Source organism: Hyperolius riggenbachi, chromosome 5, assembly GCF_040937935.1.
Source record: "Hyperolius riggenbachi isolate aHypRig1 chromosome 5, aHypRig1.pri, whole genome shotgun sequence".
Taxonomy (NCBI): domain Eukaryota; kingdom Metazoa; phylum Chordata; class Amphibia; order Anura; family Hyperoliidae; genus Hyperolius; species Hyperolius riggenbachi.
This window is the reverse complement of record NC_090650.1, coordinates 8,509,093-8,523,964: the sequence shown is the minus strand read 5'-3', so window position 1 is coordinate 8,523,964 and position 14,872 is coordinate 8,509,093. Positions and strand designations below refer to the sequence as shown.

At 45.4% G+C, this 14,872-nt stretch overlaps 1 protein-coding gene across 3 annotated transcripts in view; it reads left to right on the top strand.

Annotated features, from left to right (window-relative positions):
- The window catches only part of ICA1 (islet cell autoantigen 1), a 129,067-nt gene that overhangs the window by 64,375 nt on the left and 49,820 nt on the right, over window positions 1–14,872 (top strand). For 2 of the 3 annotated variants that reach the window (XM_068235078.1, XM_068235079.1), the window contains exons 2-4: window positions 10,104–10,142; window positions 13,400–13,571; window positions 14,535–14,607. In XM_068235078.1, coding sequence (XP_068091179.1) covers window positions 10,126–10,142; window positions 13,400–13,571; window positions 14,535–14,607 — 262 coding nt within the window. In that variant the 5' untranslated portion in view covers window positions 10,104–10,125. Of the gene's footprint in view, window positions 1–1,284; window positions 1,333–10,103; window positions 10,143–13,399; window positions 13,572–14,534; window positions 14,608–14,872 lie in introns of all 3 variants that reach the window. The other variant, XM_068235080.1, reaches the window with a different exon arrangement.

Below are 14,872 nucleotides of genomic sequence, written 5' to 3'. Positions count from 1 at the left end.
ACCTCCCAGGTCGGCAAGCTGCCAGCAGGGGACTGGAGCAGCAGTGAGTGACTACGAGGGCACAGGATGGCTGCATGGGGCTGGGAGAAGCCCCAGGTAAGTGAAACTCATTTTTTTATTTTGCTTGGACATTCCCTTTAAGCCAGATGACTTCCAACAAAGTCGTGCTATGACCCCTCTGCAGGAGCCTCTTGCAATGGGCATGCGTGTCACTTCCTCTTCCTGCTTCATTCAGTGATGCACTTCTCTAACAGAGAAGACAGGGGTGACCCGGAAGTTATAATATAGTCAAGATGGCAGCCGCGATTTTTAAATTGAACAAAAACTATTTGGTGTAGAACAGCAATTCAGGCATCAAATGAAAGAGGAGAGAACAAGCTATAGAAAGGTATGCATCTTTATGTACTTTGCAGTACTGGTCGGAGTCTCTTTAAAGGACCCATGAGAGGTGCTCGGAGTCTCTTTAATTGATGTATGTTGTATATACCTGCATGTTGCTCAGTCCCATTTATGTTGCTGTATGTAGCATGTTTCTCAGTTGTTGTTGCTGTATGTTCCTGTATGTTGCCCTGTTCCATGCATGTTGTATGCTCTATGTAGCTCAGTCTGCTGTATTTTGTATGTTCCTATGTGTTGAATGTATGTAGCTCAGTCTCCTGTATGTTCCCTGCAGTGTTCTCAGCCTCCTCTGTGTACAGGAGACTCCCTTCCATGATATAATAGCAGAGAGAGCAGCATTAGCTGGACGCAAGCGTGGACATGTGACACCGGCCGCCGGAGGGAACCTCCCGCCACTTGTTAACAATGATTGCGGCGGTGTTTGTTTTGGCGCGGTGCTCGGCTCTGCGAGGTCATCTCACTTGTATTCCCTGCAGCGCTACAGGCGGGTTCTCTTTACAGCCATACTCACCGCAACGACCCAGGAAGATGGATCCTGCGACTGCTCCTTCACGAGTGTCCAGCGATTCCTCTTCCTGCCGGCGGGTCATGTGACGTTACATGACGGGTGCGAACGGGAAAGTCAAGCGATCACGTTACCTTGCGCGGTGTCGTAGGGAGATCTTAAAAATCCGATCAGCTGTGACTGTCTTATATTGCCGTGCGATGCTAAGCATCGTGCGCATAATTGTGCACCTGTACCCTCGTTGCGATTTTGCATTAAATGACCGATCATCGCTCAAAAAATCGCCGGTTGTTAATCGTGACGTGGGTACATAACTTGAAAAAATTCACAAAAGACTTCCAAAGATTGCAACGAAGGATATTTATCTCTCATTCTTTCAGATCTGTCCCGGGCAATCTGATCTGCAAACGATTTGTTCATTAAACAAGGTGTGTATGGGATCTGCAGATATTTCTTAACTTTTGTGTGCACAGGCATGACTGAAAAGGAAGGAAGAAAATAGACTATGAAAGCATTTTGCAGATACAGATCTTTAGCATGTGTGCAGATTTTTCAAACCTCCCTGACAAACCTATGCGACAGTTTGCAAAGATTTTTATCTGATGTGTGTACTTAATAGAATAGACTGTGTAGGTATGGCTCTCATACTACATGGAGAAGGTAATGGTAATATTGGCCTTAGAGCTTTCATTTTCCAAAGACTTTTATCTCATGTGTGTACCCAGTATAAGAATACATTGATCAAGTTTGTTTTGATAAGCTTTACACTACAGGAAAGTGATTAAATTGAACTAACAAGATTGTATGGTGTATGGCTGACCTTTACAGGACAACTGAAGTGAGAAGAATATGGAGACTGCCATATTTATTTCCTGTTAAACAATACCAGTTGCCTGGCAGCCCTGCTGATCTATTTGGCTGCAGTAGTGTCTGAATCACATCAGAAACAAGCACGCAGCTAATCTTGTCAGATCTGACAATGTGAGAAACACCTGATCTGCTGCATGCTTGTTCAGGGGCTATGGCTAAAAGTATTAGTGAAAGAGGATCAGCAGGATAGCGTGGCAACTGGTATTGATTAAAAGGATATCCCTCTCACTAGAGATGGCCCGAACGGTTCGCCTGCGAACGGTTCCAGGCAAACTTTCGGTGGTTCGCGTTCACCAGCAAAGGCGAACTTTTGCGGAAGTTCGGTTCCCCCCCTTAGTGCGCCATTAGGGTCAACTTTGACCCTCTACATCACAGTCAGCAGGTACATTGTAGGCAATCAGGCCACACTCCCTCCTGGAGCCCCCCCCCCCCTCCTTATGAAAGGCAGGCAGCGCTGGTCATTACACTCACTCATGTGCCTGCATTAATTAGTGAAGGGACAGCTGCTGGCAGACTCTCATAGGGAAATATTAGTTAGGCTCTTGTAGGCTTGTTAGCTTGCTCCTGGCTGATTGTTCTTGCTAAAATAGCACCCCTCAACAGCTCTTTTGAGAGCTAATGTTCTCCATAGCTAAACAGCCTAGGCTGTGACATCACTGAGAGGGTGGAGCTACATACCAATCTACAGCAATATATAAATATATGAAGTGTTTTTTAGTGCTGAAACCAGGATAATTACCATAAAAGTGCGTATCCTGAATAATTTACTATACTCTCCTGTATGTCACTACAGGGCCCCTTTACTGCACTCTGCTATATGTCACTACAGGGCCTTTTTACTGCATTCTGCTGTACGTCACTACAGGGCCTCTTTACTGCATTGTACTATATGTCACTACAGGGCCTCTTTACTGTGTTCTGCTATATGTCACTACAGGGCCTCTTTACTGCATTCTGCTGTACGTCACTACAGGGCCTCTTTACTGCATTCTACTATATGTCTCTACAGGGCCTCTTTACTGCATTCTGCTATATGTCACTACCGGGTGTCTTTACTGCATTCTGCTATATGTGTCACTACAGGGCCTCTTTACTGCATTCTGCTATATGTCACTACAGGGCCTCTTTACTGCATTCTGCCATACGTCACTACAGGGCCTCTTTACTGCATTCTGCTATATGTCACTACAGGGCCTCTTTACTGCATTCTGCTATATGTCACTACAGGGCCTCTTTACTGCATTCTGGTATATGTCACTACAGGGCCTCTTTACTGTATTCTGCTATATGTCACTACAGGGCCTCTTTACTGCATTCTACTATATGTCACTACAGGGCCTCTTTACTTCATTCAGATATATGTCACTACAGAGTCTCTTTACTGCATTCTGCTATATGTGTCACTACAGGGCCTCTTTACTGCATTCTGCTATATGTCAGTACAGGACCTCTTTACTACATTCTGCCATACGTCACTACAGGGCCTCTTTACTGCATTCAGATATATGTTACTACAGAGTCTCTTTACTGCATTCTGCTATATGTCACTACAGGGCCTCTTTACTGCATTCAGATATATGTCACTACAGAGTCTCTTTACTGCATTCTGCTATATGTGTCACTACAGGGCCTCTTTACTGCATTCTGCTATATGTCACTACAGGGCCTCTTTACTGCATTCTGCCATACGTCACTACAGGGCCTCTTTACTGCATTCTGCTGTATGTCACTACAGGGCCTCTTTACTGCATTCTGGTATATGTCACTACAGGGCCTCTTTACTGTATTCTGCTATATGTCACTACAGGGCCTCTTTACTGCATTCTACTATATGTCACTACAGGGCCTCTTTACTTCATTCAGATATATGTCACTACAGAGTCTCTTTACTGCATTCTGCTATATGTGTCACTACAGGGCCTCTGTACTGCATTCTGCTATATGTCACTACAGGGCCTCTTTACTGCATTCTGCTATATGTCACTACAGGGCCTCTGTGCTGCATTCTGCTATATGTCACTACAGGGCCTCTTTACTGCATTCTGCCATACGTCACTACAGGGCCTCTTTACTGCATTCAGATATATGTCACTACAGAGTCTCTTTACTGCATTCTGCTATATGTGTCACTACAGGGCCTCTTTACTGCATTCTGCTATATGTCACTACAGGGCCTCTTTACTGCATTCTGCTATATGTCACTACAGGGCCTCTTTACTGCATTCAGATATATGTCACTACAGAGTCTCTTTACTGCATTCTGCTATATGTGTCACTACAGGGCCTCTTTACTGCATTCTGCTATATGTCACTACAGGGCCTCTTTACTGCATTCTGCCATACGTCACTACAGGGCCTCTTTACTGCATTCTGCTATATGTCACTACAGGGCCTCTTTACTGCATTCTGCTGTATGTCACTACAGGGCCTCTTTACTGCATTCTGGTATATGTCACTACAGGGCCTCTTTACTGTATTCTGCTATATGTCACTACAGGGCCTCTTTACTGCATTCTACTATATGTCACTACAGGGCCTCTTTACTTCATTCTGCTATGTCACTACAGGGCCTCTTTACTGCATTCTGCTATATGTCACTACAGGGCCTCTTTACTGCATTCTGCTATATGTCACTACAGGGCCTCTTTACTGCATTCTGCTATATGTCACTACAGGGCCTCTTTACTTCAGGCTGACAATACTCGAATGGCAGATCGGCAGCAGATCAGCTTTACTTTTCATTCTTTCTGTTTTTCTATTCTCCCTTTTGGAGCTCAGCAGACCGGTTTTTCCAGCTGTGAACAAGTCCGGATTGTTTAGAAAGAATTTCCTGCGATGTTTACCCATGTGACACAGTGACTCAGGGCCTCGGGGCCGCCGAACCTTACTAAAAAGTGATTTCTCTACCTGCTAAGGCTAAGTTCACAGTGGGACGCTGCGTTGTAATGCGACGGTAAAGTTGTGATGCAAAATTACAACACAACAAAAAGTTGCATCGCACATTAACGCAGCGTTAACGTTGCATAAAGTAGGTACAGTGAAGCATACAGGCAATGGAAAGTATGCTTCCCTGTATCTGTTGACATCTGATCTGCGTTTAATGGTAACAACGCAACACTAATTTCGCACTGTGAATGTCTCAGTGTGGTAAATGGCGTTCTATGACTTTATAACGCGGGACCATAACGTCCCACTGTGAACCTAGCCTCTGTTATTCACCACCAAGCATGTGGGTATGGAGTGCTGAACAAACACTACATTGGCTATCATTCATAAACTTGCTGGCGGTTAGGAGAACCCGTGCGGGAGAATACCGCCGTCGGTAGTTTAGCCTTCTGGGTGGTCATTCATAAAAATTGTGCCTGGTGCGATAGCAGTGCGGAGGTTTTCTGGAGAATGGTGTCGGTAGGCGGGCGGTAGGCATGCGGAAACGCTGCCCGATTCCCTCCGTGCGCTGCTCTCTCTGCTGCTGCTTGGGAGGTCCGTCCCATTCACTTACAAGTACTCCGCAAGCTTCCCGCTACATCCAGGGGATCGGTAACCCCCGTCCGCATACCGCTATGCGGAAATGTTTATGAATGGACATTTTGCTACTTTTTCTGGATAACTGCGTATCAACACCGCACAAGGCGGTAAGTTATCACTGTGCACGGGAATGTCAGCTCCGCATGCGGAACGAGCCTTTATGAATGGACATTTTGCTATGTGGTCGGTAAAGTCAGCGGTATTAAGCATTTCCGCATGCGGGAATGCTTTATGAATGATAGCCATTGTCTCCAAATAAAACAACCATTTGTGATGGATTTATTTTAGATCACACTCCAGCAGGGGTCTCCCCTCCCAGCGTAACACCGAATGCTCACCAGGCAGACCTTATAGTCCCCGCAATGGGCGGGTCTCCTCTTCCCCCTCCGCCCCCTGCTAGGCAGAGTGCTGAGCCATTGCGGCTCACCTGATGTGATCAGGAGCACTGTGCACATGTGATCAGGAGCACTTTGTGGAGGAAATAAATGGGGGTTTGCTTGTTATAAAAAGTGAGACTCGCAACATATATATTAAAAAAAAAAAATGCCTTTTAGACTGTAAACTGCTCAGGGAATGGCTCGTTTCTTGTAATTGGTGTATGTTTTGTTAGATAACTACTTGCATTATTTGGGGCTCATTTCCACTGGGTGGTGTAAACCTTTTCAAATCGCTGCGAAGCTGCAGCAGAATCGCTATAGCCATAGGGATTCAGTTACACCCTACAGAAACTGCTGCCTGCCATGCAGAATCGCACTGGCATGCTATTGCTGGAATAGGCAGCGTTTCCCTGTCCAGCTCGGAAACGCTGCCTATTACATTAGTTACATAGTTATTTTGGTTGAAAAACGACATACGTCCATCGAGTTCAACCAGTACAAAGTACAACACCAGCCTGCTCCCTCACATATCCCTGTTGATCCAGAGGAAGGCACAACACCAGCCTGCTCCCTCACATATCCCTGCTGATCCAGAGGAAGGCACAACTCCAGCCTGCTCCCTCACATATCCCTGTTGATCCATAGGGGAAACCTACTGTATCTAAGTCCTCGTTTACATCATATGCGCTTCCGTGCAGATATGGAAGCGCATATGATGTGCTGAAACGCAGGAACGGCAGAAGGGCATAGACTGCCCTTCTACCATTCACATCTACTGCGCTGCGCAGCAGTACGCTGCTCTGGGAAGCGCTTGCATACTGCTGCCTGCATTTTGTTTACAAGCGCAGAGCTGATCCCATCACTGTCAATGGATGGGATCAGCAGGGCAGCGGCGCAGATGGCGTGCGATCGGATGCGCTGAGTTCGGATCGCACGGCCATCTACGCTCCTCAGATGCGAACGAGGCCTAAAAGCGCTTTGCTAATGTAACCCTATGAGAGGGGCGTTCCTACAGCAGAGTATTGCAAACATGCTGCATGCAGCGTTTTGCGGGCAAAAACGCACATTCATTCAAAAATGGCTCCAAAAATCGCATAGCGAAATTGAAGTTGATGACCGCTAACATCTGCATTTTGCAGTGTGACCGTTTTTATACTTGGCCCGTGTGTTGCGGTGTCATGCTCCGCCCCCTCACATCGCAAAAAAAGATTCATTTGACCCTGCGGCAGAGCGTACCGACAGGGTCATATGCACAGCCCCCCCCCCCCAGAACGCCGCTGGACAGAAGTACGTCACTGGGATTCCCAGCTTCCCCGTCATATTTGCGCCTTGTGCCGCATCGCCAAGAAATTTTAAAGAAATGTAAAGTTTCTGCGTCGCCCACAGACTTCCATGCATTGCGTCGTCATGGAAGTCGCATGGAAATGCACTGTTGACTTTGCGGATGGGTTGGTGGTGGTTTAAAACCCTGACATAATATTCAATAAAAACATGTTTGCCTACTTTGTATATGCCATACGGTTATCCTATTTGCATTTGTGCATAAGTATTATTATTCATTTAGATATTATAGGTTCCCAAAAGTACAGTTTTTTTGCTTTGTGAGCTCACTTTGCATTTTATTAATAACTGGTTTTATTCATTTTATTACAGGCAGAAATGCTTTCAGTGTCTCTCTGTCTCCAGCAGCTTCTGCACAGTCAGCGAATGTGTCACATTCCTCACGTGATACATTTAAGTAAACACAAGATAACATTATCTAAAGTTGGGATGTGTCTGCATTTCACTGCACTGAACTTTCAAGCTCTGTGTGTAACCAGGGCCGGATTTGTACTTTTTACCACCCAAGGCCAACTATACCGTCTGTATGGTTGTTATCTCTGTGTGCCCCAATGAGAATTCTACTTACTTTTCATCACTGGATGTCACAGACAATAACTATTTCAGTAATACGCGTATAGATTCCTTAAGAACTTTTATGTTGTTTTCTATCGCGCTAATGATGAACCCATTGTGTCACCATGAGAGATAGGCAGATGTGTACCTGCAGGATAGCGCTTACAGGTATTGCAGTGACGACACAAGTACAGGACAGAGAGTTCAAAGGTTAAAGCTGTCCTTGTAGATAGGGATGGCTGCATTGAACAGCTTTACTGCCCCTTATTGAGCCGCCCCTAAGTTTCTGGTGCCCTAGGCCATGGCCTATGTGGCCTTGCCAGAAATCCGGCCCTGTGTGTAACCCTTTCGAATGCTGGTCTAGTAAACAAACAAAAAAAACACGCTGGTTGCATATAAGATGCTGTAAATAATGTTTTAGAGCAAAGATGAAATGCAGGGTTATATTCCACTTTCATTCAAGAATTGCAACCCATTTTTGATTGATTGTAACATTTGAAAAATCTGACCAATAATGGGTTGGGCTGAGTGTGCACTCAGTCAGTCAGAGGTTGGACCAGTGGTAGGCGGTTGTGCTGTTCTGCCTGCATTCTCCCAGGGAAACCTGTGAAAGGAAGTTGGGTTGTGCGCTTGGTTTGCGCCCGTAACATCTGTCATACAGCTGGCCTGTAGATGGCACTATGCTACGTGGCTTGATGAGAGGATGATTTGTATTGCTGTGCGTTTTTTCTACAAGCTAATCTCTTATCACCTCCTCCGCAAGAGAACCAAACTCGCATGTAGCTGCCAGCTATCTCGATGCTGCCATATAGAGCAGTGTGGATTCACCTGCATGCTGCCCACATTGTTGGAATTTATCAATTTCTGCAATTACATTGACATTACGAGCAAACAAGTTCTTTAAAGGATACATCCAGGCAGATTTAAAAAATCAAAATCCTCTTACCTGGGGCTTCCTCCAGCCCCTGGCAGCCGTCCTGTGCCCTCGCCGCAGCTCTGGTGGCTCCCGGTGTCCTCCGCTGCAGAAGCCGACCTCGCTAGGTCGGCTTCTGGTGCGCTCCACCACGCGGGTCACGTGGTCGCGCTGACGTCATCAGGACTATACTGCGCAGTAGTAGCAGTGGTTCTGTGCCTGCACAGTACAATCCTGATGACGACAGCGGTGCAGCTCACCAGAAGCTGACCCGGAAGCCGACCTGGCTGGAGAGCCACTGGAGCTGCGGCGAGGGCACAGGACGGCTGCTACGGGCTGGAGGAAGCCCCGGGTAAGTGGATTTTGTTTTTGTTTTTTATCTTCTTGGACGTACATATCCTTTAATGCAGTGAGGGCCGAAGCATAAGCTTCACCTGCAACCTTTTAAAGTGTAGAATATATGCCGTCCTTCCGCTCCTAGGCAGTGATATAGAAAGTGTGCTGTCTGGCATCTAGTGAGTTTTCATGTAATACCAGTACGTAATATTCAACATCCGAATCCAAGCATTGAAGTGATTGCAAACGAGATAAACAGAGGAACACCAAGAGCCCCAATAGTGTAGTATGTATTGACAAAGGGGGTAATGACAAAGAGTAATAGTTGTTATACTCACAAACATGGGTCACCATCACCAATAGACAACCACTGTAAAGGCAGGTGGGGAGATTATCCTGACCCCACTCAGGAATAAGAAGTCTCTCTCTGTAGATAGTAGAAAAGGGTTGCAACCCTCCACCCAGGGTGGATACAATATTATATAAGAGAGAATAGAGGCGCCAAAAGGATAAAAGTGGTTTTAAAGGAGCTTAAAAGCCAAAACTTGGTAATTAGATGAGGCAGTGGTGGACTTACCCCCTCCAAGCAGACACAACACGACTGTACATTCAGTCTATTTATTAATGAACTCCAGATAAAACAAAGCAACACGTTTCACGGGTCAGCGCCCGCTTCCTCAGGCAATAGAAAAAGGAGTTACAGCATCTAGCAAAACAAATTGAAGTGATTGCAGGCTCTCCCGGGTGTGGAAGGAAAGATGAAGGTTGTAGTATAAGAGACATCCTCGTCACCAATTTGTTGTGTTCCGTAGTCACAGATGCAGAATAACTGGAACTAGGTTTATTTACAGGACTCAGCAGCTCTCTACATAAAGCAATACTTTTATGTGTCCAGCATGCATGCACAGGAACCAACACCACACATCAGTGCAGATCATCTTATAGGAAATGCAAGTAGCACAGTGCCATCTACAGGCCAGATGAATGAACACCACAAGCAGTCACAGGACTGTACTGTCAATGTAAACAAGTTGCTATTTATCTGGTTTTTATACATTTAATTCTTGTGCAGCTACTGGGAAGACGGGAGGGATGTGTGTATTAATAATGAAGCCTGAGAAGAAAATGTAACCTAAAAGTAAAATAAATTGCATAAAGGTTTATTTGGAGTTGCACTTTAATAGTCATTGAGTCAGTAAGAGGCTGGGTTGTATGATGCGGATCTCATGTGTATGGTCCGGCTAGTGTCGTGTTCTGACCGATCTGTTTCCTCTCTCCGCAGGCCACAGAACACAAGCAGAAAGATGGACCGCCACAGCTAGTAAGTCCTTGTCATGCTTCATCCATGTGCTTCGCTTATCAGGACTGCATACACTCCATACCCAGACAAGCTCCCCAGGCCTGTGCAGCCCTCACAGTGTACAGAATTAGCTAATGGCCTCAATTCACTAAGCTTATCTCCTGTCTTTAATAACGTTTCTAGGGTTATCACCATGGTGATGAGGCATGTAGTATTCAGGAAACGTTTTACCTCAGGCAAACCTAAAGTTAAAGAGAAACTCCGACCAAGAATTGAACTTTATCCCAATCAGTAGCTGATACCCCCTTTTACATGAGAAATCTATTCCTTTTCACAAACAGACCACCAGGGGGCACTGTATGACTGATATTGTGGTGAAACCCCTCCCACAAGAAACTCTGAGGACCGCGGTGCTCCTGGCAGTTTCCTGTCTGTGAACCTTGTTGCATTGTGGGAAGTAGCTGTTTACAGCTGTTTCCAACTGCCAAAAAAGCATGCAGAAGCTACATCACCTGCCAGCAGTAAAAATGTCACCATGTGATAAATGTCAGAATGTAAATCGGGGAGAGGAAAGATTTTACAATGGGCAAACACTGACTAAATCATTTAAACATAATTATTGTAAAAATGAAGCACTTTTTTTTTTTTATTACATTATTTTCACTGGAGTTCCACTTTAATGACTGAAAAGATAAGATAACTCTCTCACTGTGAAAACTTATCTCTACTCCTTAATAAGGCAAGATCGACGTATGGTGGTAAGTTTTCTCCTGCCTTATCTTCAGCATGATCTTAGTGAATTGAGGCCATTATCTACTTCCTGTACCGCTGACTCTCTGTGCTACAGGCTGCAGTATACTTAGAATTATTCTGGGTCTGTGCCCCTCCTTCTTGCAGTCTGAACAGCAGAATGATGTAATCCAGGCAGCAGCCCCGCCCACAGAGCCTGAAAGAGAAACTTTACTGAAAGATAGTTGTTTAGGGAGAAAAAATCAACAGCAAAATGACAGCAAAGAGATAACTTAAAAAATGTATCAAGAAATGTTTGATACTTGCGACATACTGTATGTACTCGAGTATAAGTCTAGACATGTAGGTCTGATTCACTTCATAAAAGTATAGATATAGATAAATATCGACTTATACACGAGTCACGGGCAACACTGAGCACACTGAGTAATGTGTGTACTAATGTGACATTCCCATTTGCAGCAATTTACAGTACCCCATGGTAAGTGACACTTTGAAGAAGGGAAATGACAAGAAAACACAGGTGTGAAAGTCCTGCCCACAACAATTAACAAGGAAAGGGGCCGGAGGGAAATACTGGGCTGCAGGAAGAAGGGTGAATAATTGCTGAACTTGGGGGCTTAGAGGAGTTATTGGCTGCATTTAAGGGACAGGAGGAGATAATGGCTGCAATACTAATACAGTGCCGTCATTAATCCCTCCTGAGCCCCAACCAAGTGCAGCCATTAAAGGACAACTGAAGTGAGAGAGATATGGAGGCTGCCATGTTTATTTGCTTTTAAGCAATACCAGTTGCCTGGCTCTCCCGCTGATCCTCTGCCTCTAATACGTTTAGCCATAGACCCTGAACAGGCATGCAGCAGATCAGGTGTTTCTGACATTGTCAGATCTGACAAGATTAGCTGCATGCCTGTTTCTGGTGTGATTCAGACACTACTGCAGCCCAATAGATCAGCAGGACTGCCAGGTAACTGGTATTGTTTAAAAGGAAATTAATATGGCAGTCTCCATATATCTCTGACTTCAGCTGTCCTTTCATTTTGCTAGGTAGACTTATACTTGAGTCAATAAAAAAAAATCCAGCTTAAGAGGGTTGAATATTGGAGTCGACTTATACATGAGATTGACTTGTATTTGAGTATATATGGGTAATTATATCATGATGTTTGTATTGGCAAACTTGGAAAAAAAACAGACAGCACCAACTTCCCTTATCTATAAACATAGCCACTAACAATGTGATAGGCTAATATACATACCCACAATACTGCTTGCTTGACAGTAGGAAACACACATTGTTTCCAACAATGCAACACGATTCACAGACATGAAACTGCCATGGCAATGACATCACTCTGTGGGAGGGGTTTCACCACAATATCAGCCACACAGTGGTCACTGATGATCTATTCAAGAAAAGGTAAAGATTTCTCTTGGTAAAGGGGGAATGGACTACAGACTGGGATAAAGCTAAATTATGGGTTATTATAGTTCCTCTTTAATGGACATCTGAAGTAAGAGGGATATGAAGGCTTCCATATTTATTTCCTTTTAAACAATGCACATTGCATGGCTGTCCTGCTGATCCTCTGCCTCTAATGCGTATAGCCATAACCCCTGAACAAGCATGGAGATCAGGTGCTGATACTGACGTCTGACTAGATTAGCCACATGCTTGTTTCAGGTGTATAATTCAGACACTACTGCAGCCAAAGATCAGCTGGACTGCTTGACAACTGGTATTGTTTAACAGGTAATAAATATGGCAGCTTCCATATCCCTCTCAGTTCAGTTGTCCTTCAAGTTACCTCAGATGGTTCTGGCCATCAGTTTTAATACAGAATTTTTGCCTGCAGATGTCTCATTTCACACAAAAAAGTATCGTTTGAGCATTTTGATTACTGGGCTATTAGATGGTATATTTACCATAAAGTTTACACCTCCATACAGTAACACAGGAAGAAGTCGCGTGATCAGCTTTCCTGCCCCTTCTCCCAATGCTTCATGGGTCATCTCACAGCCCCACCCCCCTCATCATAGTCTTGCCCCGCCCCTAGTAAAGAACGGAAGAGGGGAGAATGACTGTGGTTCCCCTCCTCACACTCTGAAAACAACTGGAAAATTACTAAAAATGTCTGTTGTTGGAAGGAGCTTTTATATTTGGTCACATTTCCACAATCCATGGTTTCATTTTCAGTCCTCCTTATTAAGTCCTATTTTGAATAACTACACCAAGGTCCAACTTCTCTAATGAGATTCGGATCTTTCGAGGAACACGAATACACACTTCAGTACAGGACACTTACTGAATTTATAGCAACAGTACAGATATTCATTCCACCTTCTCTGCCACATGCAACTGTCACCTGCATAGATTGCTATATAGAGAGACACGACCGGACCCCCTGTTCTACAGGGCCCCATACAAGTCGCCTGGTCCACTATGGCTTTAGGGACGCCCTTGATTTGGATATTTCTTCACATTGTGAGATTTTTGAAGCACGTTTCATTATGTTTTATCTCCCCAGCCAATACTCCAGAGAGTTCTATGACCGATATGCACAGGGGCAGGAGAAGTCCGTGGTGAACAAGATGCAGCAGAAGTACTGGAAGACCAAGCAGACTCTGATAAAGGTGACCGGGAAGAAGGAGGACGAGCATGTGGTGGCCTCAGACTCAGATCTGGATGCCAAGCTGGAGGTGAGTGTAGAAGATTGACATTCATTCTGTTATTAATCTACACAAGTGGGAGGTTTATTGAATAGGTCCACCTGAAAATCAGTTACTGCAGAGCCTGTGATATAACTCAACAACATGTCCACCCATGGGCTCCATGCACCACCACAACAGGTCCACCCATGGGCTCCATGCACCACTACAACAGGTCCACCCATGGGCTCCATGCACCACCACAACAGGTCCACCCATGGGCTCCATGCACCACCACAACAGGTCCACCCATGGGCTCCATGCACCAGTACAACAGGTCCACCCATGGGCTCCATACACCACTACAACAGGTCCACCCATGGGCTCAATACACCACCACAGCAGGTCCACCCATGGGCTCCATGCACCACCACAACAGGTCCACCCATGGGCTCCATGCACCAGTACAACAGGTCCACCCATGGACTTCATACACCACCACAGCAGGTCCACCCATGGGCTCCATGCACCAGTACAACAGGTCCACCCATGGGCTCCATGCACCAGTACAACAGGTCCACCCATGGGCTCCATACACCACTACAACAGGTCCACCCATGGGCTCAATACACCACCACAGCAGGTCCACCCATGGGCTCCATGCACCACTACAACAGGTCCACCCATGGGCTCCATGCACCACCACAACAGGTCCACCCATGGGCTCCATGCACCAGTACAACAGGTCCACCCATGGACTTCATACACCACCACAGCAGGTCCACCCATGGGCTCCATACACCACTACAACAGGTCCACCCATGGGCTCCATACACCACTACAACAGGTCCACCCATGGGCTCCATACACTACTACAACAGGTCCACCCATGGGCTCCATCTATGCCTGATACTAGCCCAGTCACATCTATGCTTTCCCCAGGAGTACATGTCAGTCGCTGCACAGATGAGTAATTATATATTGCACTGTATGCCATGTTTTCTTGTATTCCAGCTTTTTCATTCCATTCAGAGGACGTGTATGGAGCTCCTGAAAGTCATAGAGCAATACCAGAAGCGAATCTGCTGTAAGTTTTATTTATTTTCAGTAAACTTCTTACTTCCTCACATTTAGTGAAATTAAGTCTTTTCAGATTTGTGAAACAAGACATTTGTAATTAGCTTGGGTGGACTTTTCCCATATCAAATCATTAATTAATTACTTACATAGAGGAATGTGCTGGCAAAAAGGATCCAACTAGAAATAAACTGGAGCCAGTGGCATTATGTGAATGGAGCTGAGGTCATTCCGGAAGTGACGTAGCTCTGCTCAGGGGCTGTGTTATGTGAACG